The 25,126-nt window shown below is 32.9% G+C and overlaps 2 protein-coding genes across 7 annotated transcripts in view; one reads left to right on the forward strand and one right to left on the reverse strand.

The window, feature by feature from the left end:
• Positions 1–708: 708 nt before the first annotated feature.
• On the reverse strand, positions 709–10,121 carry LOC134271300 (F-box only protein 10-like). The gene is made up of 15 exons (XM_062753524.1): positions 9,616–10,121; positions 8,867–9,320; positions 7,499–8,573; positions 6,648–7,018; positions 6,469–6,550; positions 6,022–6,089; positions 5,493–5,629; positions 5,233–5,303; positions 4,986–5,138; positions 4,723–4,829; positions 4,281–4,440; positions 3,704–3,873; positions 2,659–2,796; positions 1,360–1,538; positions 709–892 (listed from the first exon to the last, which is right to left on the reverse strand). Exons 1-15 carry the CDS (start codon positions 9,792–9,794, stop codon positions 709–711), a joined length of 3,528 nt encoding a protein of 1,175 aa, XP_062609508.1. The 5' UTR covers positions 9,795–10,121.
• A 259-nt stretch (positions 10,122–10,380) lies between these two features.
• Positions 10,381–25,126, forward strand: part of LOC134271301 (potassium channel subfamily T member 2-like) — a 42,331-nt gene continuing 27,585 nt past the window's right edge. For 3 of the 6 annotated variants that reach the window (XM_062753525.1, XM_062753528.1, XM_062753526.1), the window contains exons 1-4: positions 21,137–21,269; positions 21,405–21,502; positions 23,731–23,810; positions 24,536–24,632. In XM_062753525.1, the coding sequence (XP_062609509.1) occupies positions 21,168–21,269; positions 21,405–21,502; positions 23,731–23,810; positions 24,536–24,632 (377 nt within the window). In that variant the 5' untranslated portion in view covers positions 21,137–21,167. Of the gene's footprint in view, positions 10,440–14,638; positions 14,657–14,970; positions 15,123–20,640; positions 20,760–21,136; positions 21,270–21,404; positions 21,503–23,730; positions 23,811–24,535; positions 24,633–25,126 lie in introns of those variants that run through there. The other 3 variants (XM_062753529.1, XM_062753530.1, XM_062753527.1) reach the window with 3 other exon arrangements.

The raw sequence follows: 25,126 nt of genomic DNA on the forward strand, positions 1-25,126 counted from the left end.
AGTTCTATGGTAATTGATTAATCATTTTAATTCCAGCGCTAGATAGTAAATTAACATTAATTCCAGCTCTTGAAAAAAGGGGGGTGGACAATATTTTCTAGTGAAATCGAACTTTCAAGAATCACCATATTTTGAAATAGTCTTAAATATGATTAAATGTATCTCATATCTTTTCTTATTTTTTATGCAAATAAGTAAAACATATAAAAATGAATAAAATACAATTATTTAGTTGTTAATAGCTTTAACATTGGTGAAAAATCAGCATTTTTTTCGTTTTTTGTCTATGAACATATGTTCCCCCTCCGTGAAACACAAAAAGCTTTGGCATAAATTTGTAAAATGACAGTCCATATTACCTTTAAAAAGGAATTTTTGTTTCACGGGGGGGAAAGATGTTTTAAAAATATTTTCCGTTTTCCATTGATTTCTATAGTGAAAAACACAAGTTTTAACAAAATTATAGAGCTATCTCTCTTTGATATCCCAAATAAGTAACGTTTTATGAAAATTTATATAAATATCTATAGAATTTTGAAAATCATTCGAATATGTTAACTTTTGAGAACTGACTTAGAGGTAGGCAGGAGAACAATACCATCGTTCGTAGTTCTTTGCTAAAAATTTATCTACAGCAAAAATTTCCAGATTTACGGTACCATTTGCAGTGAGTAACATTAGATGTTTATCCCTGTTTTAATTTTAAGATTACAGAATAGTGCAGAGTTTGCTCCCTTCCTCACAGCTGTGAGCAGATGGCACTGTAACCCTAGTTACAGAAGTCACTTGATTGGCAGGTAAGGTGGGAATGGTGGGCGGGGCTTCAATGTGAGGTCTGGCTGGGGGGTCTTTCAACATCCATAAATCCTTGCTTGCTTTGGTTCCATTTTCACTGAAAGAAAAAAAGATGTTTTTGTGAAAAACACTAATGCAGCTATATCAATAGCTGGTCAAAGTCCAAGGTCATGATTTCAGGTCAAATGTTTTAAGGTTACGGCCAAGATTATAAGCAGCTGCACTTAAACAGACAGACATGCAGAAGAGTAATTGTGGTTGAATTCTAAATGCCTTCCAATGAAATTGTTTTAAATTTTTTTTATTTTCCATGTACTGTATACACGGTTATTTTCACCCTTTCACACTTGCAAACAATTTTGTCCCACTTTAAATTCGCCCAGTCATAGTTTTGTTTATGAAATTATACTTTGAATTTGCTCAGTTTTAAATTTGCCCAAATAAGGATAGAGTAAAAGGGGTGAAAATTAAAAAGGGGCAAAAATTTCCCTGTATACAGAATTGCTTATATTAATGATTGCACAACAAGCACCGACTTTGAAACAAAAAGAAAACCAACAATACCCAGAAGTGGAGTCGATGTGGATGACTTTGTTGTCCTTGAGTTGACATTTGGAGTCTGTGGTTTTGAGGACTGGGTCGTGATTGATGCTGTAGACTTGGTTATTGTTTACAGTGCCGTCCTGGACCGAGATAATAGTAATGGCGCGATCTGACAGGGACTGGACACGGTTCTGTTTAACCTACAAAATATACAGAACTTTATAGAGTTTTGATGTTTTTAAGAAAGCTTATGTGCACACTTTATTGTTCATTGCTTCATTTATGTAGAATAAAAAGGATGAGATATTATTACCCAGCTAATAAAATTATGCCTACAGAATACTTACATAGTAATACAGGATACTGTATCCTGTATGACTTACCAGTACTTTGGAATTTATACAGTACTCTTGTTAGGTCTTACCAGTACTTTGGTGTTTATACAGTACCCTTGTAGTGACTTGTCAGTACTTTGGTGTTTATACAGTACTCTTGTAATGACTAATCAGTGCTTTGGTGTTTATACAGTACCGGTACTCTTGTAATGACTTACCAGTACTTTGGTGTTTCTCTCTAGTTGTACTGAACTCCTCTGATTCCCTATAATGATTTATCAGTACTCTTGTAATGACTTACCAGTACTTTGGTGTTTCTCTCTAGTTGTACTGAACTCCTCTGATTTCCTATAATGATTTATCAGTACTCTTGTAATGACTTACCAGTACTTTGGTGTTTCTCTCTAGTTGTACTGAACTCCTCTGATTCTCTATAATGGTTTATCAGTACTCTTGTAATGATTTATCAGTACTCTTGTAATGACTTACCAGTACTTTGGTGTTTCTCTCTAGTTGTACTGAACTCCTCTGATTCTCTATAATGATTTATCAGTACTCTTGTAATGATTTATCAGTACTCTTGTAATGACTTACCAGTACTTTGGTGTTTCTCTCTAGTTGTACTGAACTCCTCTGATTCCCTATAATGATTTATCAGTACTCTTGTAATGATTTATCAGTACTCTTGTAATGACTTACCAGTACTTTTGGTGTTTCTCTCTAATGATTTATGTACTCTTGTAATGAACCAGTACTTTGGTGTTTCTCTCTGATTCTGATTTCCTATAATGATTTATCAGTACTCTTGTAATGACTTACCAGTACTTTGGTGTTTCTCTCTAGTTGTACTGAACTCCTCTGATTCCCTATAATGATTTATCAGTACTCTTGTAGTGACTTACCAGTACTTTGGTGTTTCTCTCTAGTTGTACTGAACTCCTCTGATTCCCTATAATGATTTATCAGTACTCTTGTAATGACTTACCAGTACTTTGGTGTTTCTCTCTAGCTGTACTGCACTCCTCTGATTTCCTATGATGTCATTCTCCTCCAGCACAGCCTCGTTCTTGACAAATATCCCATGATCCCTGTTGTCAAAAATTCCATTTCCTGCCACACTCACCTTAAAACAGATCAATACAGAATAGTCTGTGTTTAAAGCAATATGAGCTGCAACTTTGATGTTGGAATTTTTTGTTGCAAAAATTGTAAATAACTATTTCAATTGACAGAGAAAATAACATAAATAAACTTCTGTTGTTCATATTTGCGATGGAAGAACTATTTATAAGCTTCGATGTAGTCAAAATTACATTATTGTCATCCTGTACAATAATGATTTCTTATATAAAACTGTAGACAGTGTATTGGATTGTATATAGAAGACTTTCTTCTGCTTTATTTTAGTCGATTTGATCATAAAGGTTTAAGTTACATACAAATTTATCATAACAACACATTTTAACAACAAAATAACATTTTCAAAAATGCAGCTCATATTGCTTTAAAACATTTCACATCATGACACTTGTCTGTGGCATCCAACTTTATATAAAATGTTAAAAAGACAAAAAACCTAAAGTGTACAGGGACTTTTCCTCACACTAGTCTCCACATTACCTCTGATAAGTTAGTGAATAATGATGATTCCATAGTGGCTTATGGAATTTTGCTAGAAGCTCTGACTTTTACAGTTGATGGTGTACTTTGACATTTAAACCTGTATCATATACAGAGGTACAGAATTGATAAAAGATAAGAAAACCTTTCTAGTGGTATTAGGTATGGTGTTATGGGCACTGACAGGTGAAGGCCAGAAGTTGAGGGTAGGGTGTTTGTTGTTTTCTTCAAGGGCAACTTGAGCTAAATATTCATATCGTAAAAGAGCCTCCATACATTGTCCAAGTGTAAAAGTAAGACATCAACTGTAACAGTCAGCGCTGCTCACAAAAGTCCTACAGTAACCAACATATTGACAATGACTGGCTAGATTTATTACCTCCCCTACATTAGATTTCTGTAATGATTACCTCCCCTACATTCGATGTTATCAGTCCATTTCCTGCGTTACAGGTGACACTATTGTCCTTCACCAACACAGGAAACTCCTGGTCAATATGGATGCCATCACCACGGTTACCATGTACAGCATTACACTTGACATCAACTTCATCTCCAAACATCAAAAACACCCCTCGACCTAGAAAAGGAGGACAAATTTACCTAAATGCCTTTAAACAATCATTAACTCCTAAATTTACACTTGTAAGGAAAGATACTGTATACATGGTTATTTTTTGCCCTTTTACACCTATAAACAATTTTGCCCCCCCCCCCCCCTCTTTAAAATTCATCCAGTCACAGCAGTGTTTAAATATTATAGTGTGTTCTTTGAATTCACCCCATTTTAAATTTGATCACATGTGAGTACTACTATGATGAAAGGGGCAAAAATATAAAGGGGTCAAAAATTTCCATGTATAGTGTGATTTCTTTATACTACAGTTGATATCTAACTGTTGTTGTGGTAGATAGGATTTTATTTTACAATTGACACTTTACCATTATTGTGGTAGATAATGTTGTATTCTACTGTTGATACTTTACCATTATTGTGGTAGATACTGTTGTATTCTACTGTTGCTTTGGTACAGGATCTTCTGTGGTGTGGTTGTTCGTCATTCACAAACTGCCAGAAATCGGAGCTCTTCTGACTCGGTACGTCACTCCGGTCCATAGAGGACATTGGGTCTTCATGGGCCTCATCCTATAAGGAGGAAATTTACAGATTTTACAAGATGAACATTAACTCTACTCCAAATATAAATGTACATATATTGAAAATATTTTACAACTTGGAAAGCATATTGCCCAAATTTCTCCTTAAATATATATTAATTCATTAGACAAGGATATCTTTGTCCTTCATCATTTTTTCCATAATATATTGAAATGTATTCTCACAATCTGTATTCATTTTGCTTATTCAGATTTTTTTTTCTCCTCTGACAAATTATTTAAGTTTTATCAGAGAGCATAATTTACATACCGTTTTGTTGACAAATGTAACCCCCGTATCTAGGTTATTGTTGATCTGGTTGCCATGGATAAGTGGTTGTGATGCTGCTGTAATCCATACTCCACACCCAGCATTCCCTGAAGGGGAAATTTTAATTTCTAAATTGAAATTTGACTACTGGAAAAAAATTCAAAAATTGGACCCTACAAAAATAATTTTTTGTGATTTTACAGTAAACACAGATTATGTGAGACCTGTTATGATGTTGTTTTCTATAGTATTTGAGACCTGACCTGTTATGATGTTGTTTTCTATACTGCCCCGCCCCTTGTCTCCGATGACTATTCCGTCAGACATTCCGTTACAGATGATGTTCTGGGTAATCACAGGATCCCCTCCGTGTCTTATATCTACTCCACCCCACTGGTTCTCACGGATTATGTTGTCTGCAAATAAAGATTAATATTTATACCTAATGATTTAATGGTAACCTTTTTGAAGAAGTAAATGTCAGTTGCCTTCCTGATTCCTATGACTTACCGCATATATACCCTTTTCCTCCTTCATTTACTGCAACTCCTGCAGCCTTCCCACTGAAAATTTGATTCTTGCTACAAGACAATAAAAAAAATGTATAAAAAAAGTACCACTTTTATTAGCCAATTTTATCCTTATTGGCTAGTATTCATATGTGGTATAAAAAAAAAATTGGGGTCTCTCTCCAAGAACAATTATTAGATCTTTATCTAGTATACTTTACCTGACACTAGGGTTTCCCCTATACATTATATATAGCCTACCTGACAGTTGGGTTTCCCCTGTACAGTATATACAGTCCAGCCTCCTTGTTCTGGTAAATTTCATTGTTCCTAATTTGACCACGCCCACTTCCCAGAACAACAATCCCAGATCGCTTGCCATGGTGAATTCTGTTGCTCTGTAAATTTGTTTTTCATTTAGTAAACTTGTTTAGAAATAATTTCCATGAATACTTAAATTCATATTTAAAAAGCTTGTTTAAGTTTAACAATCCTAATACTGTAACAGCAGTGTACTGACTGGTATGCAGAGAAACATTCATTCAACCCATTTTCTTCTTGGATAAATTGAAAATAGTAAGAGTGATCTCAAAGAAAATAGCATCATCTTTCTAAAATTTAAAACAGCTTTATTTCTTATGAAAATGACAGGGCAAAAATAACCCTGTATATGGTATTTTTTTTTTTTTTAAAGCAGAAAATCTATTACAGATCAATAAAATTTTACAGATGGAACACTTACATCTAAATACATTAACATTTTTATCCTTATGAATTGTTTAAGACCTACCATGACTAGAGGGTCAGCATTTTTTCTGATATCAATACCAGCTTCACAATTAGAGTGGATGTCATTTCCTGAAATCAACAAAGAATGGTGACTCTTAATTAACATTAAATGTTAATCTACTGAAAAAAAATTAATGAACACCCTAGCTCATATTTTTTATCTTTGAAGCATGCACAAAACTCATTCTCACATTACAAATACTGCTTTTTTTTCATTTCTTTATATTATCCAGCTGACAGACACCTATGTACGTGCATCTTTAATAAGAACAGATACATACATGTACTACAGCTAATTGACTAGATGCCCAAGATTTTATTTTTAATAGTTAACAGTTATTCTGAGGATTCCATCCTCCAAACAGACACCTGGATGGCTGCACCTTACCCCAAGGCTGCTAACCCCCCCCCCCCCCCCGCCCTTCCCACAGAATCTTGACACACTTACCAGCCACTAACCCTGAGGCTGCTAGCCTCATAAACACCCCTGAGGTTCTACAGTGGTGGATCTCATTCTTCAAAATGATAACCTACAATGACATATTATAAAAGGTATATCACATGTAGTAAAGAGATCATGGACAAAAACAAAACAAAAGTTTAACTGATAAATGGGCCTTAACCTACCCTGGCGTTCTGTATACACCTGATTCCATACCCCACCCCGTTGATGTCACAGTGGGAGATGATAGCATGAGCCTGGAGACTGACCATCACCCCTCCCTTACACAGGCTCATCCGACACCGGTGGATCAAACATCCCCGCACCTCCTCTGTCACTTTGTTAACGGCTGTATCTGCGATTATCCGGATGTTTTCGGATTGGTTTTGGCTACAGATGGAGACTACATCAGCCCCGATGCTGGCTGCGGAGACTGATCGAGGCTGCTGGTGCTGGGGGCAGGTCAACATGATGACTGACTCCTCCTCATCACTGAAGTCCGAGTCTGTGTCAGAGAGGAGCAACCCTCCCTCCTCCTCACTGCTACTACTAGACCCTAAATAAAATTAAGGTAAGAAAAAATGACATTGGACAAGAATAAGTTAGCAATCTGATTTCCTAGTTCTGCATAATAAATCACGTACAGCCAAACCTCAATACCTAGAACTAGATGCAACTGAGAGAAAACCTCAAGATATCCAAGGATTCCAGATATTGAGAATATAACATATTTAATAAAAATCATATGGTTGGAAAATGGGAATGCCAACTTTGATACTGTAGTACATGTATTCCAAATATCAATGTTCAAAGTATTTATTTAATCAAGCTAGAATTTTCAGTACTGAATAAATTAACTCACTAATTGATGGACTTTAAACTTTCAAAATATTAATATTTAAAAAATGTTTCAGCTTTATTTTTTTGCCATTGGAAGTAAGTAAGTTTTGAACTTAACGAAAGTAGAGGTGCAAAAAAGAAAATTCTGCTAAATTCAATGATGAATTCCTGATGTTTAGTGAGATGTAAGACCTACCTCTAGAATGATTGGATCCTGAATTGTAACTCCCTATGCTGTCATTACTGTCATCAAAAATGTCACTCCCACTAGCTGTAGACACTGGACTGTGTGACCTTGACCCAGAACTGGCTCTACTCCTCTGACTTGGTGACCTTGACCTGATTTCATTAGGTGGATCAATAAGTTCCTGAGGATCTCTGCTGTTCTCCCCCACACTCTCCACATTTTCTGCACCACAATCTGCCTCTGCTTTGTTCTGTTCTTTGACCTCTGCATGATCTTGTTCACCCTGAAACTGAACTGGGGGCTTCTCTTCTTCCAAAATCATTCCTGAACACAATGAAGATTTGTCATGATCATCAATGTCTACCCTGATACTACCTCCTCCTATAATGGAGCTGTTGCTTATTTCTGAGACAGTAAAGCTCCCACCGTGACTGCTACCCTGAACAGTTAAGGTGTTTTTTCCTCCATAGTTTGAAGAGTCACTCTGAGAAAGAAATTCACAAGTTCTAGCACTTCCAGTTAACTCCCCTGTATGGGAGGAAAAACATGAATTTCGACTCTGAAGTTGATCCATGTTGAATGAATGTTTTGCAGTGGTTCTTCCATGCACTTTATTTGCACTCCTTGTTTGTAATGAAGTGTCTGTAAACTCGCTCTGCATGAATGAAGAACTGCAGTAGCTTTGTCTACGATTTGGATCGTGAGACGACTCTGTTTTCGAATCACTTGATTTCTCCAGAAGCCATTTCTGTGTCACAGCAGTCGACGTGGAGAACGCTGAAGGTGGTGCCATCTCATAGCCTTTCTGTGGTGTCCTGTTCAAGTGGCTGACAGCGGCAATTTTCTCCATCATGTAGCCATAAGTCCAGTTTCTGTCTTCACGGGGGAATCCCTCCACGGTTATAGCAGCTGAATCTGTCTTTGAGAATTCACAGTTTTCTATGATACTGGAATTCAAATGCTGGAGAATCACTGTAGCATGACGGAATGTACAGAATTTTATGTGACAAGAACCTGGATTTTGGACATACACCATTCCATCCTCAAAAATACAGTTGTCAACTTGCAGATATCCAACTCTAACCTATCAAACACAAATGCTATCATATAAATTCAACAAACTTTGGCTAATGAACTGTCAACATTTGAAAAAGAAAATTCTGTTGAAATTTTGCTTTTCTAACTTTGGAAATTTGAATAAAATAAAGACAGTTTGAAATAAGTTCAATTATTAGTTCACTTGTTCCCATTAAACATTTGTTCCATCTTCAAATATCAGCTGATAATAATAATTGCATTTTATCTAATGTATTGGACATAAATCTTTTAACTTCCATCAAATACCTATGGTTTAAAATATATTTTTTATAAACTGACCTTGAGAACAAAGTTTGTAAACCATGGTGCTCTGAACACAAGATTACTGACTCTCCCCGTCAGTGCGATCTGCTCGACACACACCACCAGAATAATGCTACCCAGCTCACCGACCCCAATAATCTCAAACGGAATTTTGGAGGACATCTCGAATTGTTCGTCATAGATACCAGGGTAGATCTCAATTCTGTCATAATCGTTTGCCACAGCTAAGGCACTCTTCAATGAAGTATGCTCCATGTCTCTGCCCACCTGAATAACTTTTCTCTCCTTCCTACGTTTAAGGACATACAGACAGGTGGCAGAGTCTGGTTCCCGCAAGTTTCTTCCCCAAAACCTGACTGACAGGTACTGTTCTTTGAAAGCTAATTTCCAGGAGGCGGGTTCTGAATCTGTGTTGATTGGCCAGAATGGATGTTTCCAGTCTGAACATTGTAAGTATAGTTCTTTCCATCTAGAGGTAAATATTTAGGCCACTTCAGGGATAAGCAATATAAAATCAATAACTACATATTTAGATATGAAATCAATTAATAATTACATATATGAAATCTGTTAACATGAATAATAATTACATATACATGTATAATTTCTGGAAAAAAGTCAATAGTATGAACAACAACGCTACAAAAAGTGGATTTTGATTATTTAGGTGTAAGGGTTTTATTCAATGCATTTTTTAATAAACAGTTTTTTCTGACTGTTTTTACTGTTTTTTTTAATAGACATAGAACTCAATGTGTACAAACCTTGAGCTATCCAGACTAATCACTAAATCATTCCAAGTCTTACAAGTACAAGCGCACCGACACAGCTCCTCAGCAGACAGATATGACAGGATGATCCTCCAGATCTCCCATGGGAGCCCCGTTTTGTCACCTGGAAGCACCTTACTACCAATGTCAGGTTTTACACTTGGGATGGACATGCTCAGGTGGAAGCTATAGTGCACGGTTTGTATTCTTTGATCTGATTATAGCCCCTCAATCAACATCCTCTTTGTCTGCCATACTAAAATCCTCATGTTTATGATATTTCATCAATGAATGAGCAAGGTAGTAATTAACTAATTATTATATGCAAAAATTTCATCATATCATTGCATATGTTCATGGGAGCCCATTCATTTCATGAAAACAAGTTCATATGGTCAGTAAGTTCATAAGGAGAATGTGAAGCGAACTGAACTTAATTTAACCCCACTGGATTATAGCTGTCCAGCATATTTCTCAATGTGATGATTCTAAAAATCACGTGAAGCATCCATCACAGTAATCAGGATGATTTTATTTTTGGAATGTTTATAGTTTGCAAGGTGATTGGAAACTTCCGGCTGAATGAACCTGGTAACTCTGGAAATGTCGAGGAAAACGTCTTTTTTACTTTGAATTAATTCATAAGGAATATAAATAGACATTTAAGGTTTTGTTATTGTTTTATCGTAAAAATGAAACGCTTGTATTACTTAAAACTTTATAATTTTTGTTAAATACAAAACAAAATTATACGAATAAAAAATGATCGAGTTACTTATTCAAAATCCTCCGGAGGGGAAATTCAACAGACGAAAAAGGTAAAAGTGAATCATTTTTCATTAAATCTTTACAGTTTTGGTCAGCAGTTCCTAGTAATGTTTAATTGAGAGATGGTATTAATATCAATATGTATACAAAACATCAATTTTACTGAAAAATCTAAGTTTTTAATCAGTATTTGCTGGTTATAAAAAACGTCGTAAAACTTCTTGATCTGTTCTTTTGAAAAGTGTCAATTGTTTGAATAACAGAAAAAGAAGAGGAGATCATACCAAATTAAAAATTTCATTTTATGCAGAAAGTAGATTTTAAATAGATGTCTCAAATAGATGTCTCACAATTAGTAACTGAATTACTTTAACCTTTTCATTATGTAATCGGATAATGTTTTCAATGAAAATCCTAACAATAATATTTATGCAGATCTGAATAGGCCATGTTAACAAATGTGTTAAAGGGTCACATGTGCCGTCTGCTCGTGACATATCTTGTTAAATAAACGGAAAGAGTGGTCCATATAAGTCTATAACAGGTTGGGACCAATCGCCCGAATGGGATATATAATACTGTAAATGCATTATATTTAGCGTGTACGATATTTGGCGGAAATTGACATTTGAATAAGTTAGCGTAGATTTGATTTAGCGCATTTCTTCATATTCTTAATTTGGTGTACACATGCAAGACATTTAGCTATGTACTTGATTTAGCGGTTGCTGTGATCCGCCAAAGCCGCTAAGAAGAATAAAAGGCCAAATGTAATACGTCTACAGTAGTCCATTTGGGATATAATATCCCAAAGGGAATTTACAGTGCAGAAATTGAAAATATTTTATTTTGGCCATAAATATCATAAATCCGCATCAGGACACTTAAAAAGGAATAACTTTTGGTAAACAAGTTTTTCTGCAACCCTACAGTTTGTAAAATTGATCCCCAAGAAGTTAAAGAACTTCCGATGGATAAATCTCCTAAACAATGGGCAAACAGGAAAACTTGTCAACCAAAAGTTATTCTTTTTAAGTGTCCTGATGTGGATTTATGATATTTATAGCCAAAATAAAAATTTTCAATTTTTGCACTGTAAATTTATAGCCCATTTGGGATATTATATCCCAAACGGACTATTATATCCCATTTGGGCGATTGGTCCCAACCTGTATTACGTTATGTGATGCAAAATTGAAATAATGTGTTCTATATGTTCTAAGAATAAAGACACTACATTTTCCTTTACTGAAAAATCTGAGCAAAAAATTATAACGTGTTTTGAAAATACTTAATGTGAAACAATTTATGTTTGAAATATTATATTTCAACTTATAGTGTATGATTTCATTACCATGTATACTCATTTATATGTTTGCATTTAAGAGCAAATGTATAGATCTAGAGAGATTTTAAAACAGCATCTATTCATTTTTAATTGATGCCAGGCCTAGTGAGTAATATTATATAATTTCTCTGCGATCAAAGATTAGTGTAATTGAATTCTGTGCAGTTCAAAAGGTATTGGTCAAAGGTTCATACAACATGTTCAACAGTTTTATTTTGTAAGATAAAAAGTTGTAGAACCCATGATATTTTGATCATTCAAGAGTATTTGCTTAAATACATTTACCTGTACAGTATTTTTTCTTTGCTTTCCTCTGATTTATATCTCAAGGTAGTATCAGGTTCTAAAGGCAAACAATAGTCATTACTTTTAATAGGTTGTCACAACTGGCCACCTAGTTCAGTAAGTTATGGATGTGACATTTTACTAATGATTTGTAATTATGAATATGTTTATTGTAAATAAGTTATCTTAAGCATGTTAATGGTAATTTAATTTCAGTAATACATTAATTTTTTCTGGAAGTAAGGTCTCAAAGACTAGGTGTATAGAGTCACTATTTACATGATTTAGGAAGAAATATTTGTAAAAAATGAAAAAAATAATAAAATGTACTGTAGATATCTCCAAGAATAATAAGGTAACAATTTAAAGAGTTGAATATTAGCATGTTCAACTTAAAGTGTATGTATATTAGAAATTTAGAATTTCAATTATAAAAAAAATCTGGCTTTCAAAAGGGGCATTGATACAGTTGCATTGGCGATTCATTTATTTACAATGTTACCATTTTAAATGAATATCTTCATGTTCATATTCATAATTTTATTTGTAAGGAAGAGAATGGCAAGCGCTGTGGCCTATAGGCCTTTTGTTTTCTTACATTTTCTTGTACACTTATATTATGTATAGTTACCATGGTTACATACATGTATATAGCATGATATAAGAACCTACCTATTTATAAATAAAAATGCTGATAAGACGTGTTGGATAGGCCATTGTTTTACTGGTATGTTGTGTATAAATTAACCTACTTTATGCATTTACTTATAAATTCCAATTTTTTTTTACATGTATGACGACATTTGGAAGATAATTAAAATGAAGTGTCATTTAGTATGGCATTTTAAGCTGGAATCATAATTAGAAAAGATGTCTATATACTATTATCTTAATAAGTGTTAATCTTTCAAAAATGTAGTTTGCATGGGAAAATAAATGAAAATAAGGGAAAACTTTGAGGAAAAAGTATTCAGAAAATGATGATTAAATTTGATAATGTATACTCTATAAACAAATAATGTCATGATATTGTAAACTTAATGATTAAAAAAATTCCAGTACTTTTCAATATTTATTTGGTGTGGACCTGGTGATTTGATTCTTAGTTTAAAACATTTTTTTTATGTAATCCTTTGTGTTTTTAGTACATTATATAGCATAATAGATTTGGATATCTAAAATCTGTACTTTAAGTCTCCTGTAACTGTACACTAAGTTGACAAAACTCTCAATTCTTAACTTAATCGACAGATTTTTGTCAACTTAATGTATAATTACAGATAACTTAATGTACAGGTTGTAGATATCCAAATCTATTATGCTATATAATGTACTAAAACAGGTTTTAAATGTTGAAAACAATACATAAAATGCAAAATATTTTTTACACTTCATTTATGCATAAATATCAAACATTTGTGTATGATGTTGAACAGTATATCATCTTTGAAAATGACAAATCCAATGCAAAAATGACACATATGTACATGTAATATCCTGATCGATGCACAATACTGTAAACCAACTTTTATCCAATTTCGCGATTGCAAAAATGACGATTAACATAAAGCCTTTTTGCATCTGTTATAATGAAAAATATAATATGACGAGGCTCTCGCGAATCTCGCACGCGAATAAAAATTTTAATTTTACAACATCCACATCTTTATTAATAAACAAACGTCTCTTCCTCTTCACAACATTTGTACATGATTGCTGGACATGGTAGATCCATACAAATAAAAATACATCCAGCAGCACTTAAAATTATAAAAGATAAAGGTATTTCCTGATGAAATGATAATCTCACTAGATCCTGTAGATGCACTGCAGTTGGAATAATTTTTGGGACAGGGATCACAATTTTTTATCTTTTTCATTCACTTGCCATCATCTGAATCCCCCATATTTCAATAAATTATTTCATTCACTCTGCAGCTATTCATTGTTAGTTCAATTGTAGGATCAAACTTTAATAGATTTGTGGCCCGTTTTTCTCTGTTATAAGCTGTTCCCCCATCTCAGCTTCATACAAGCGGATCGTTGTTGTTGTTCTCACAGATTGTTTCGTGTAGTGATCCTTAAATCCTGATTGTTCACAAAGATTTCGATATTTTTGGATAATCAAGTGTGTTATGTAATCAAAACAAATACATAACCATCACTTGCGACAGTTTATTAAGTTAACAATAGAGAAAATGTTTTAAGTAGGATAAAGTCCTCAAACTGTCCATTCTGTGAGAGAAAAAAAAACTATTCTCGGACCTTCGGGCCTTGAACAGTTCTTTCTCTCACAGAATGGACAGTTGTCGGACTTTCTCCTTTTCATAGTACTTGTAATTAAGTATCAGTTTCAGCCACACTCCCAGGCACAGATGCACAGATTGTGCATGATATTTAATATATTATCAATATAGCACTAAGCAGTACACTTGTTTATGCTAAGTTCCAATGTTTTTACTTTTTCAACATTGCTACACATCTTAAAAATTAAGTGCTTGCTTTAAATTAGATGATATATGTACTAAGTAAACTTTAAGTGTTGAACATGCTTAAAATAGGTCAGACAATTTTTTTTAAGTGTCTCGTAAACAAGGATACTGGGATTGTTACCAAATGATAATGGGATTGTAGGTAGATTTACTTATTGCTTCATTGGAAAATCTTTCATTGGCCCATCTGTTTCAAATACATATTCATAAAAACATCAGCCTTGATTTATTGTACTGTTCACTAACGGTAAATAATTCCCATTTACAAGGTGTGTGGAGGTCCTACATTTAGTGTTAGCAGTGACATTTGGTGGGAAAACTTCAATGGAACGTGAATGATTTGTTTTCTCATTAACTGTGATGGTGAACAAAAGGACTTAGATTTCCTTACTTGGCTTAAATAAATGTCTGATGAAAGTGAAATATATAAATGACTTCTTTTACCTATGTTTACAGGCATTATGTGTGGGATATAGCGATTTAAAGATACATCATACACAGAATGAAGGGCATTGAAAAGAAGGAATTCCTTGCTGTGTGTAGCAACTGATCTGTTAAAGAGTGTCAGTACATTATTGGAGAGATTGATCCTTCCCGGCTAACACAAGGTAATTTTTAAGACCACTTTTACCAACCCTTTTAGACCTGTAGATTTATTTTACCTTAATAGAAGATAATATTTTCGGTGTTTTTTCTACTGTGTCATGCCTGTGAGTAATTCTGCTTTTATGAGTTTTAGCATGGGCATAAAAGGTAAAGTTTTACGCTGGTGGGAATTAATCATTTTACGATTGCATGCTTACTTTTCCTTTTAATCTGTTATTGATGAAAGTTCAGCCACAAGTAAAATCTGGTTAAAGGATTGTCAAACCATTCGACATGGGTAGACGAAAGGTACTTGGAAAATTTTTGAAAACTTCATTTTTTTATGTTCATGAATGCAATTCTTGCTTTTATAGTTTTAAGAATGCCACTACTAGAAATGCTTAATAGATTTTTCAAATAAATTTATAATTTTATTGTTTTAAATTGTATCAATGTGTACATAGTTTACCGCCTGTATATATGGATTTGATTGACTGGAGTGGGAAATTTATTATTAATTCTTTTCTCAAAAACTTTCATGTAGCCGCCTTGTATAATGAAAAATCATGTAAAATTTTATTTTAAAAACAATTGAGAGTATATAAAACATAGTATATATATTTTTTTATATATATTGTATTTTTATTCACCAATCAAGGGCCCTTTAGGAAAGGCTAATTGCCGATTAAAATTGAAATACAAATAAGAAAAGATATTTAGCACAAATGACACGGATAAACCATCATCATTTTATTCGTATATATGAAAAATTTCAGATTTATACATTTTTATATGTAAAAACATTTATTATGTCAGTGTGCAAAGTTTCATCAATCCATTTGATTAAAAAGGAATATATACAGCCAAAGATCAATTTTAAAAGTATAAAAGAAATCTTGCAAACAAAAAAAAATTTAAACACACGGAGAAATGGTGAATATTAACAACGACGAGGAAATATTCCTATCAAAATTACTACATTGCCTTATATGTTCACACGACGGATAGGCCTCCTATGAATGGAATATTTTATTTTTCTTTTTTTAAAAGTTTGATATTTACACAAGTTTAATTAAAAAAAAGATATGTTTACTTTGTAGCTTTACTCTGTGTTCTTTTCTTTAATTTGTCTTTTTTTTTTTTAAATATTCTTTATCTGTATATAATTTTTTTTTTGCATTATATATCTGGATTAAGGAATCGGACATTGACTTACGTTGTTAAGACTTATTTGTTATAACTTATTTGTTTTGACTTATTTGTTTTGAGATTTTTTTTAGTTCCATAATTTGTTTCTTTGCAGAACGATTAATTGTAGTTTTGATTCAAAGTCTCTGGTGTGATTAGTGTTTACTGAATTTAAAGTCTGTTAATTTCCATTATAAACAATTGCATGTGTTTTGACATTCCTTATGTGTTTTGACTTATTTCTTATTTGTTTTAACTTGGTTCTTATAACTAAAGCATTTATTTAAAATTTGTTATGACAAGGTTTCACAAAAGTGGCGTGAAAGAACAAAATTTTGAATTTATATATATTCTCGAAAAGATAAAATAGTAGTCATGTTCTTGTCTTCAATCGTTTTATGCAAACTGGAAGTTTCATATAAGAATTAAGTAATAACTTCTAGGAAATGTAGGTTATAACAGCAAAATTAATATCTTTAGAAATCACAACTGTGCGATATATATATTACAAAAAATTTTAGCTAAACATTATTTTTTATTTAAAAAAAAATTAAATTTAAATATTTCAATTTTATTTCGTTTAAGCACCATTTATCAGAGGTATGGCTCTAGACATTATTAAGATAAAGTGTATAATTAGTAAATAGTTCAATTTTGACCCTGCTCCGTGACCCCATTTTTGCCGTCTTATATCTTTGATAATTTTGTTAATTATCAAGATATTTTCCAATTTTTTTGTTCAATTTGTTTGAATTTATTGTTAAAATATCTGTACTAAATTTGGTTATAATATGACGTTAAATAAAAAAGTTATGACAAAAGTCTACAAACTTTTTGAATGACCCTGGGGGCATATACAATTAAGAAACAAACAATATAATCATGATTATAACAATGCAAAATTGACTTGATCCTCACTTGTAAAAGTTCTCAGATTTGAAATAATGGTATAGTTCACAATGAAATATAAGCATCACATATATGATATAGTAATAATACAATATGCAGAAAAAAAATATGACCAAGCTCCTTTATACTATACTGCAATAACCAGGGGGATACCGGTAATAGCAGCAAGTACATGTAATCATATTATCAATCATATTATTACAAGAAGTATATCGGTATATATATATATATATATATATATATATATGTATATAATTTTGTTGGCCTGGTAGCATAAGGTACCAAGGGATGATGCCTATTGAGCAGTCTGGAAAAAATGAAAAACCAGGTTGCTCGGTCTTGTACCCCAAGCAACCAAGACAGCTTGTAGGAGGAAAACTTAATTTGTTGGCCTGACTACTTGGGGCATCAGGGGACGGTGCCTTTTGAATAGTATGAAAATACAGACTGTCAGTCTTGTACCCCAAGTAGTCAGGACAGCTTGGGGGTATAGAGGACCCTAGTATATAACTTGAAATGTAATGCATAAAGATACAATTCTTCAGAAATCAGATTCCATTGTTTTGAATCATTTTACAAATTGGAGTAAGAATTTCAACATTTTCATTGGTCATTAACCATATTAGTTTTTGGTCATTGTCCATTTTATCAAAATTCTTACAATATTTTTCTATTATTTTATACAAAATAGCCCTTTCTTCCTTTACATGACTACATAAGAATAAAAAATGTTTTTCATCATCAACTAAATTGTTAATACATCTCTGCCAAAACCTTTCATGTCGAGGAATATTTTGATATCGCCCCCCCTTTCAATTTGGAGTCTGTGGGCTGATATTCGAAAGCGTATTAAATTTCTTCTATGTTCAAAGTTTTTAATTGATCTTAAATAGTTCTCAAAGCCAAAATTTTGTTTAAAGATAGGAGATGTAGTATAGCTTTTATTGATAAAAAAAGGTTAGGGTGAAAATTTATAGAACTTGTAAAGAAATTGTTTTATATACCACAAAAACAGAGGAAGTCTTTATTTTCCCATGTTTTCCTAGCTTTGTAACCTTGAGAGGATATACTGGATGGCTATTCTTTCATTATGTTCATAAGTATTAATTAGTAGCAGTGTACACACACTATCCAGTTGAGGAAGGAGACCAATGGATGCCAGAGAGTCCCTGTTATAAGCCAGTGTTAGGGACAGTAAAAGGTTCTACAGCAGTAGTAGCCATGTCTTGTACACTAGGGTCTTTGGCAGAGTGCACTATATCACATGTAGCATCGTTCTACAAGGTCTTGTGAGTGTCCATCCTTAGATACATAGTGAAAGAAATGTTCAAGAAGGCAGGTTTCAGAGACCCCTAGTGTGTTGGATATATTCCTTTTATTTGATGTGATCCTGTATTTCTTGAGTTGTTATGAAAGTAAGTGATCAATCGTCAATGCTTAGTGTGCATCAGAAAACTCACTGCAGGAATCTTTATTGGATATCAAGTCGTAATTTGTTGAGCTATTCTTCATGCTTGTCAGAATATGTTGGGATTAGTAAAGCAATTCCTCAGATATTTTTTTTGCAATAGTGAATGCTACTGGCAATCAGTGATATAGTCATTATACATGAGCCATAATACATTTATACTGTGTATGTTTTTAGTCAAGTGTAGATTCGGCCCTTAAATTATCTAAACTTAACATATCTGTACTTAAAGTCCATTCACTATGATATTTCTAACAAAGGAGTTGTGAACAAACTTTAAAAAATTATGATAGTAAAAAAGAATATTTATAACACAGAAAGTTATAGAAATTAGTCTAATAATACTTGAAGTTAAAATGTGAGTTTTATATTAACAAAGGTTTTAGTTAAAACTTTCTTAATTTTAGAGAGAGGGGGGGGGGTGTTATCTATCTACCTGTCTGTCTGTCTAGCTGTTCAGATGGATTGACTTGGTGCTTCTGTGAGAAAAATTTAAATACAGTAAAATCTTTTTATTAATTTTCAATAATTTTGTCTTTGATCATAATAATTTTATGTTATGTGTCTTATCAGAGGAAGTGATTAAAACTGTGACATGTTCATATAGGATGTCAAGTGTAATTCTGAGGTTTTTAAGAGAAAAGATGTTAATCAATTTATATCGTACAGTAACATTTCCTTGAATGTGTAATGCTTCTGCCACCAGTTGCTTCTCTTTAATTTCCTGTCAAATTTTAACTTAAAAAAATTAATGTAGTTTTCTTATATAAAATAATTTATGACTGGATAAGGACATGTTTTCTTTATCAATTTTTACATCATATTCACTGTGTAAAATTAATTGCCACTGAGGGATAGGAAACAAAAAGCTGATTGCCATGTTTATTAGATGTCCCCATTGTTCTCTGTGTATGCCATGTACAGTTATGATTTTGACAGAACTTAAGAGAAATTGATCAACATCCAGAAATATCAAAATACAAAAAATAATTTTATAACGTCACTTACGTCTTATTTTATAAAAATTACATTTCATGCATACATATCTGCATAAGTAATATAAATACTTCGTAACCTCTGGAGATGTCAAGGTTAGTACATGTATTAGATGTCAAGGTTAGTACATGTATTAGAAGGATATTAATTTCCTGTCAAATCCAGAAAATCACTGGTTCCAGAGAAGTTTGTTGATTATAGACCACAATCATTTTATTCAACAGTTGAAAGTACTTAGAGATTTAACATTAACATTAAATTAGGCAAGATTTCGCATTATGCAACATCCAAATCAGACAAGTTTCACTGTTCTTCATAATAATTGCTGCATTTGCCAAATGAACATGATAAAGTGGAATAATATACATTTCCCCATTAACATGATTAATAAGATTTGACAGTTGGATTCAGTGTCCTTTTTTTTAGTATCAGTTGTTAAACTGAAGTCATACTATAACAAATTGTACTGATATACAATGACAGGGTATTGTGCTGTTATGACAATTAGTCTGGGGGAATTTAACCAGAATCAGAGAGGCGTCATGGGATAACAATGTGGATTAGAGGAAACATATGATTGGAAGATATGACAATTATTGAACAGCTTTATGCATGTTTTGAAAATATATCAATTTAAAAATATGTTTGCATTGAAAAAATTGTAGATATAGGAACAAGCAAATATTGCCCCTATATATGCATACAAGGTTCCCGTCAGCATGGACTGGTACTGTGTCTCGATTATTTCTGTATGACACCAGTTTTTCCTCTCTCTTTCTTTCTCTCTTCCTCTCTCTCTCTTTTAATTGATTACTAGTATTTCCCTTGATATTTGATATTGAAGTTCTAGGTTGTTAAGTGATAACCTGTTGAGTAGGTACAAAAAAACATGCACTTCTTTTTGTTTGCACAGTGAAATAAGATTAAGCCTGTTAAACAATGAATTTACACTGGACTGTAATGTGAAACATTTAGATGTTGACTTACATAAAACACTCCTTTTCACTTTGATGACAACGAAAGGATGGAGAATCCACACTCTCCAAACTCTCTGCATTTGCGATGTTTATCATGTCTACCTGCACATCTGATGAATATTGTATGTATTCTATAAATTTTAATTCTGTAGTATGATCTAAATAAAATGTCATAATAGAAGAGAATTAAGTCTTCAGTAAATTGTGATTCTGAGTGATTGTTTTGATTTATTTTTTAAGCGAAAGGTTTGAATGAGTCTTCGGGATTAACCTGGTGTTCACTTCAGTTCATATTTTGAATACATTCATGCTCAGAGAGAAAAAAAGTCAAAGCTATAAACATATTTTATCCTTTCAAAGCTTCGAAAGTGCACAAATAATTACTCATATATGATTACCAAGAAATTTTGGCAAAAAGTTAGCAGTGTATATTATTTCAAATAATTAATAGACATCTGTTTTACATGCACACAAGGACCTGCATCAGGAAGTATGTAATATCTCATTAGCCAACAGTCCTTCCAAAGTACATGTGTGCATATAATTATAAGTACAACAATTTATTCCCACAGTTGTCCCATAAAGCGCAAGACAAAATGTACAGAATGTACAGAGTTTTCCATAGAATTCGGGTACTAGAATTTAAAGGATCAGGGAATTACTTAGCCTTTGATCTTTGATATGTTTTCATGAAGTAGAGATTGCTTTATAAGGATGACTGATATTATTTATAAGTGTCTGATGTCTTTTTTTTTGTGTGTTTCTAGAGACGTGAGGCCATGGCTGCTGAGCCCCACGTTTGTGACGGTATCGATCTGAAATGGATGTACGCCTCAGACTCCGAAGATGAGGATGATTGGTACAGGTACGTGTTATTTTGTTTCTGTTTAATCGTTTGATTTAATCTGTTTATTTACTCTATCTCTAACAGAGAGATCAGATGTTGCACAAAATCTTCACAAAAAAAAATTTGATAATCATGCCACTAGAAGCTAAGATAACTCGTTACGTAACTTGATTTTTGTAAAAGGCATCCTTTTACTATTAAGATGAAAGCATATATTAGATTATTAAATTGTAAATGCATTAAAATCTGTTTGCAAGAGGGAAATTTTATGCAAGAAGTAAATTAGATTTTTCTCTGCAATTGCAGCAGATAGTTATGTGCATAAAGATTGGTTCTTTTAATATCCCCCTCTCCTCAACATGTAAAAATGTGCACACTTGTTAAATTAATTAATAGCCATTCTCTGTAACCACTTAAACTTTGTTGCCACGCATGGTCACCGATTTTGATGAATCTTCACCCATGCTTAGTACTTGACACCAGAAACAAATATCAAATAACATTTCGTTGCTATGTGTCTCGGTTGCTATGGCAACAGCCAGAAAAGTTTGAAAAATCAAGATTTTCAGCCATTTTAAATCTTGACTGTGGCTTAATAAAAACTAGAAAAAGCAAACAAACCATTCTAACAAAAACATGACACCTTGATGTCACTTATACTGTAAAGAAACTGTTTAGAATATATCTCTAAGTAAGTGGTAACCAAGGGTACATTTGGAATACATTTAAAATGCTGAAATATGCTGAAAAACACTCCGTATTCACTAATGGTAGGTGTTACATGCTCAAACTCAATCAACGACTTAAGAAAAGCAATGAAAATGTTTGACCTTAAGTATATAAGTGTAAGCAATATTATTCTGTAAATAACTTTTATGGTTGCCATGGTAACACAGTGTAACCATGCAAAACCAGTAACTAAGATTGGGTTAATGCTACTGTCTTGAGGAAAAACATGAAAATTCAAGACTGGCAAATATGCATCCTTAGGACCTTGCAACACCAAAACCATAAGAAAAATTGGGTATAATTGCTACTTTGCAGTGTTACCATGGAAACAAAGTACCAGTGCTTAAAAGTGAATTATTTTTCGCTGCATTAAGAATTAAATTGCCATTTAATCAAGAAACAAATTAAAGGACTCAGCTTGAATAGTACTTATCTGTTGACCACTGAAAGCTTTAGAACTGAAGTTGAATATCATATGTTGATAAAATTTGATGAAGAAAACAACACTGTTGCTATGGTTACCAAGAAGGGAAAATGTTCGATTTTGTGAACTTTATATCAGTATTAAACCCTGTGTGCCAACTTATTGCATCCACTTAGAGATTGGATGATAGTCAAAATTAAAAGGCAGGTTAGCTGTTAATAAATATCAATCATAAAAGTTTTGGGAATCTACATTTAAGGGTACGTATCCAAGGAAAGAAAATATTTTTCAGGTTTTTAAGCATATATTTTCTGTTTTTTTCCCATAGCAACGCTCTATTTAAAGAATCTAATCTGAATTTTTTCAAATGGAAAAACTAGGAGCACATCGACATCTTTAAAAATTGATCATTAGTGATGAGGAAATGTGCTTTTTTAAAAGATAGGATCAGATTTAAACATACAGAGTGTTACTTTGACGACTCTCTGTGGTATAATAACCTTGGCAACCATTGCCAACCAAAATAAAATATCATTTTTTGTTCTTGGTATGTGATTCAAGGCTCTTTTTTCTATTATTTGGTCACAATTCATCCGATAATTGCTTTTTATTTTTACGTGTATGACTTTATAAAATTAATGAATATTGTTTTTACTTTTGAATACTTTGTTACCATAGTAACGTATGGAATAGTTGATTTACCAAATGTGTTTATCATGCATTTGAGACATCTGACCTTCAACTTTTGGAAACAATCATTGCCAATTGTTTGCTTTGTCGCAAATGTTATCTATGGGGCTCTAAACATGTTAAAAAATGCCATTTTTCGAACTTTAAGACATGTTGCCATGGTAACTATAAAACATAGCAACCAATTTTTGCCTGATTTCAGTTTAGGGTATCAATGACTTTTATTATAGAGAGTTTGGAGAAATTTTGAGACTATGCGTGCTACAGCTCCTATATAAAATTTCAAATCATTACAGAGAATGGCTCTTAAATGTTGTGATTGTAAAAAATTTACTTAGTATTTGATTCAAGTTCACATTTTGATAGGTGCATCTGTAATTAACTAGGTTCTTTGTAATTTCAGTAATTCTCCAGTGGTTTTGACTCAGGAGTTGTCCTTAAAAGGGAAAATCAGAAGAATTTTGTTCAGGAATGCAGGAACAAGTAAGTTTTCTATAAGTATGTATATGTGTAAGTAGATCAGTTCACTTTCTCTGATGTTTGCTATCTGATATTAGTTCTGGCTAGGTCATTGACCACTGAAAGCTTTAGGAGATTTTCTTTATGCTAATGGACTCTCCAAGGACATAACTTACCAGAGAAAGTGATCAAGTGTTTTTGTCTGTCAGTAAATTTGTGTAAATTAAAAAACAAAACAAACAACTAAAATCCACCAGTGGCATGGTGTAGGTTTATTTTTCTTTTTTGTGTTAGACAAGTGGTCAGTATTAGAGAATCTTTTGCCCTCTTATCAGTAATGATAAGGTCCTGACTAGAGAGACAGTGTACCTCCTTTGTCCAGGTTTAGTCCAGGAGTTCTTAGTCATGGGCGGTGTACCTGATTCCATCAGACTGAGTATCTACTACAAGCTTACTGGTACTAGCTCAGTATAATGGCAAAAAATTAACTTACTAGAGGTTAATTCTAGATACCTGTCCATCGTAGATTTATAGTTCACTGGAAGTACTTATTTTTACTTTGTGGCCTTGTGTATTGATTTGTATTGAAGGACTTTGCCCATAGCCCTATATGATGTTATTATGGAATTAAGATAATTTTTAGTTGAATTAGACCATGGATTCTAATTGACATTAATAAGAAGTAAAGATTTTTTATTTGTAGGATTTGAATATTTTCTAGAATACTAATGTATGATATTATTTTGTAGGGCTTGGATCCACCTTGTTTGACATCATTGCAAAGCTAACATTATGTGTACTGTACATCATAAGGATACAATTTGATCATTTGGAACTGTATGCATGGTAGGTTAAGTAGTCACTTACAGGAAAATAATTTAATTTCAGTTGTAAAGCGTCATCTGATTGGTTAAACGGTTTTATCCATTTTGTATAACATAACTTGCCTACGTCACAATGAGTTACGTCAAGAACGTATTACTCCGCTTGATGTTAACTTTTAAAATATGGGATATTTGAAGACTTTTTCCGAAGGAAAAAATGGAAAAATTGTCTCATTACCTACATTGAAATTAAATTATAAGGAATGAAGTTTATTTCAACTTATGTTATCCGATATAACATAACTTGGGGCCGTTTACGCTTTTTTATAAACCGCGAAGCGGTTTATAAAGCGTAAACTGCCCCAAGTTATGTTAATCAGATAACATAAGTTGAAATAAACTTCATTCCTTAATGAAACAAAAGTCTATGTTATAAACATAATAAAACACTCTTTTCCATACCACACCCTGTATCAGGCATTGATGCCCTCAACCAATATCAGCCCTCCAGGCTTT

The sequence above is a fragment of the Saccostrea cucullata genome, unplaced genomic scaffold, assembly GCF_032062105.1.
Source record: "Saccostrea cucullata isolate Sc308-1 unplaced genomic scaffold, CSIRO_AGI_Scuc_v1 ctg177, whole genome shotgun sequence".
Taxonomy (NCBI): Eukaryota; Metazoa; Mollusca; class Bivalvia; order Ostreida; family Ostreidae; genus Saccostrea; species Saccostrea cuccullata.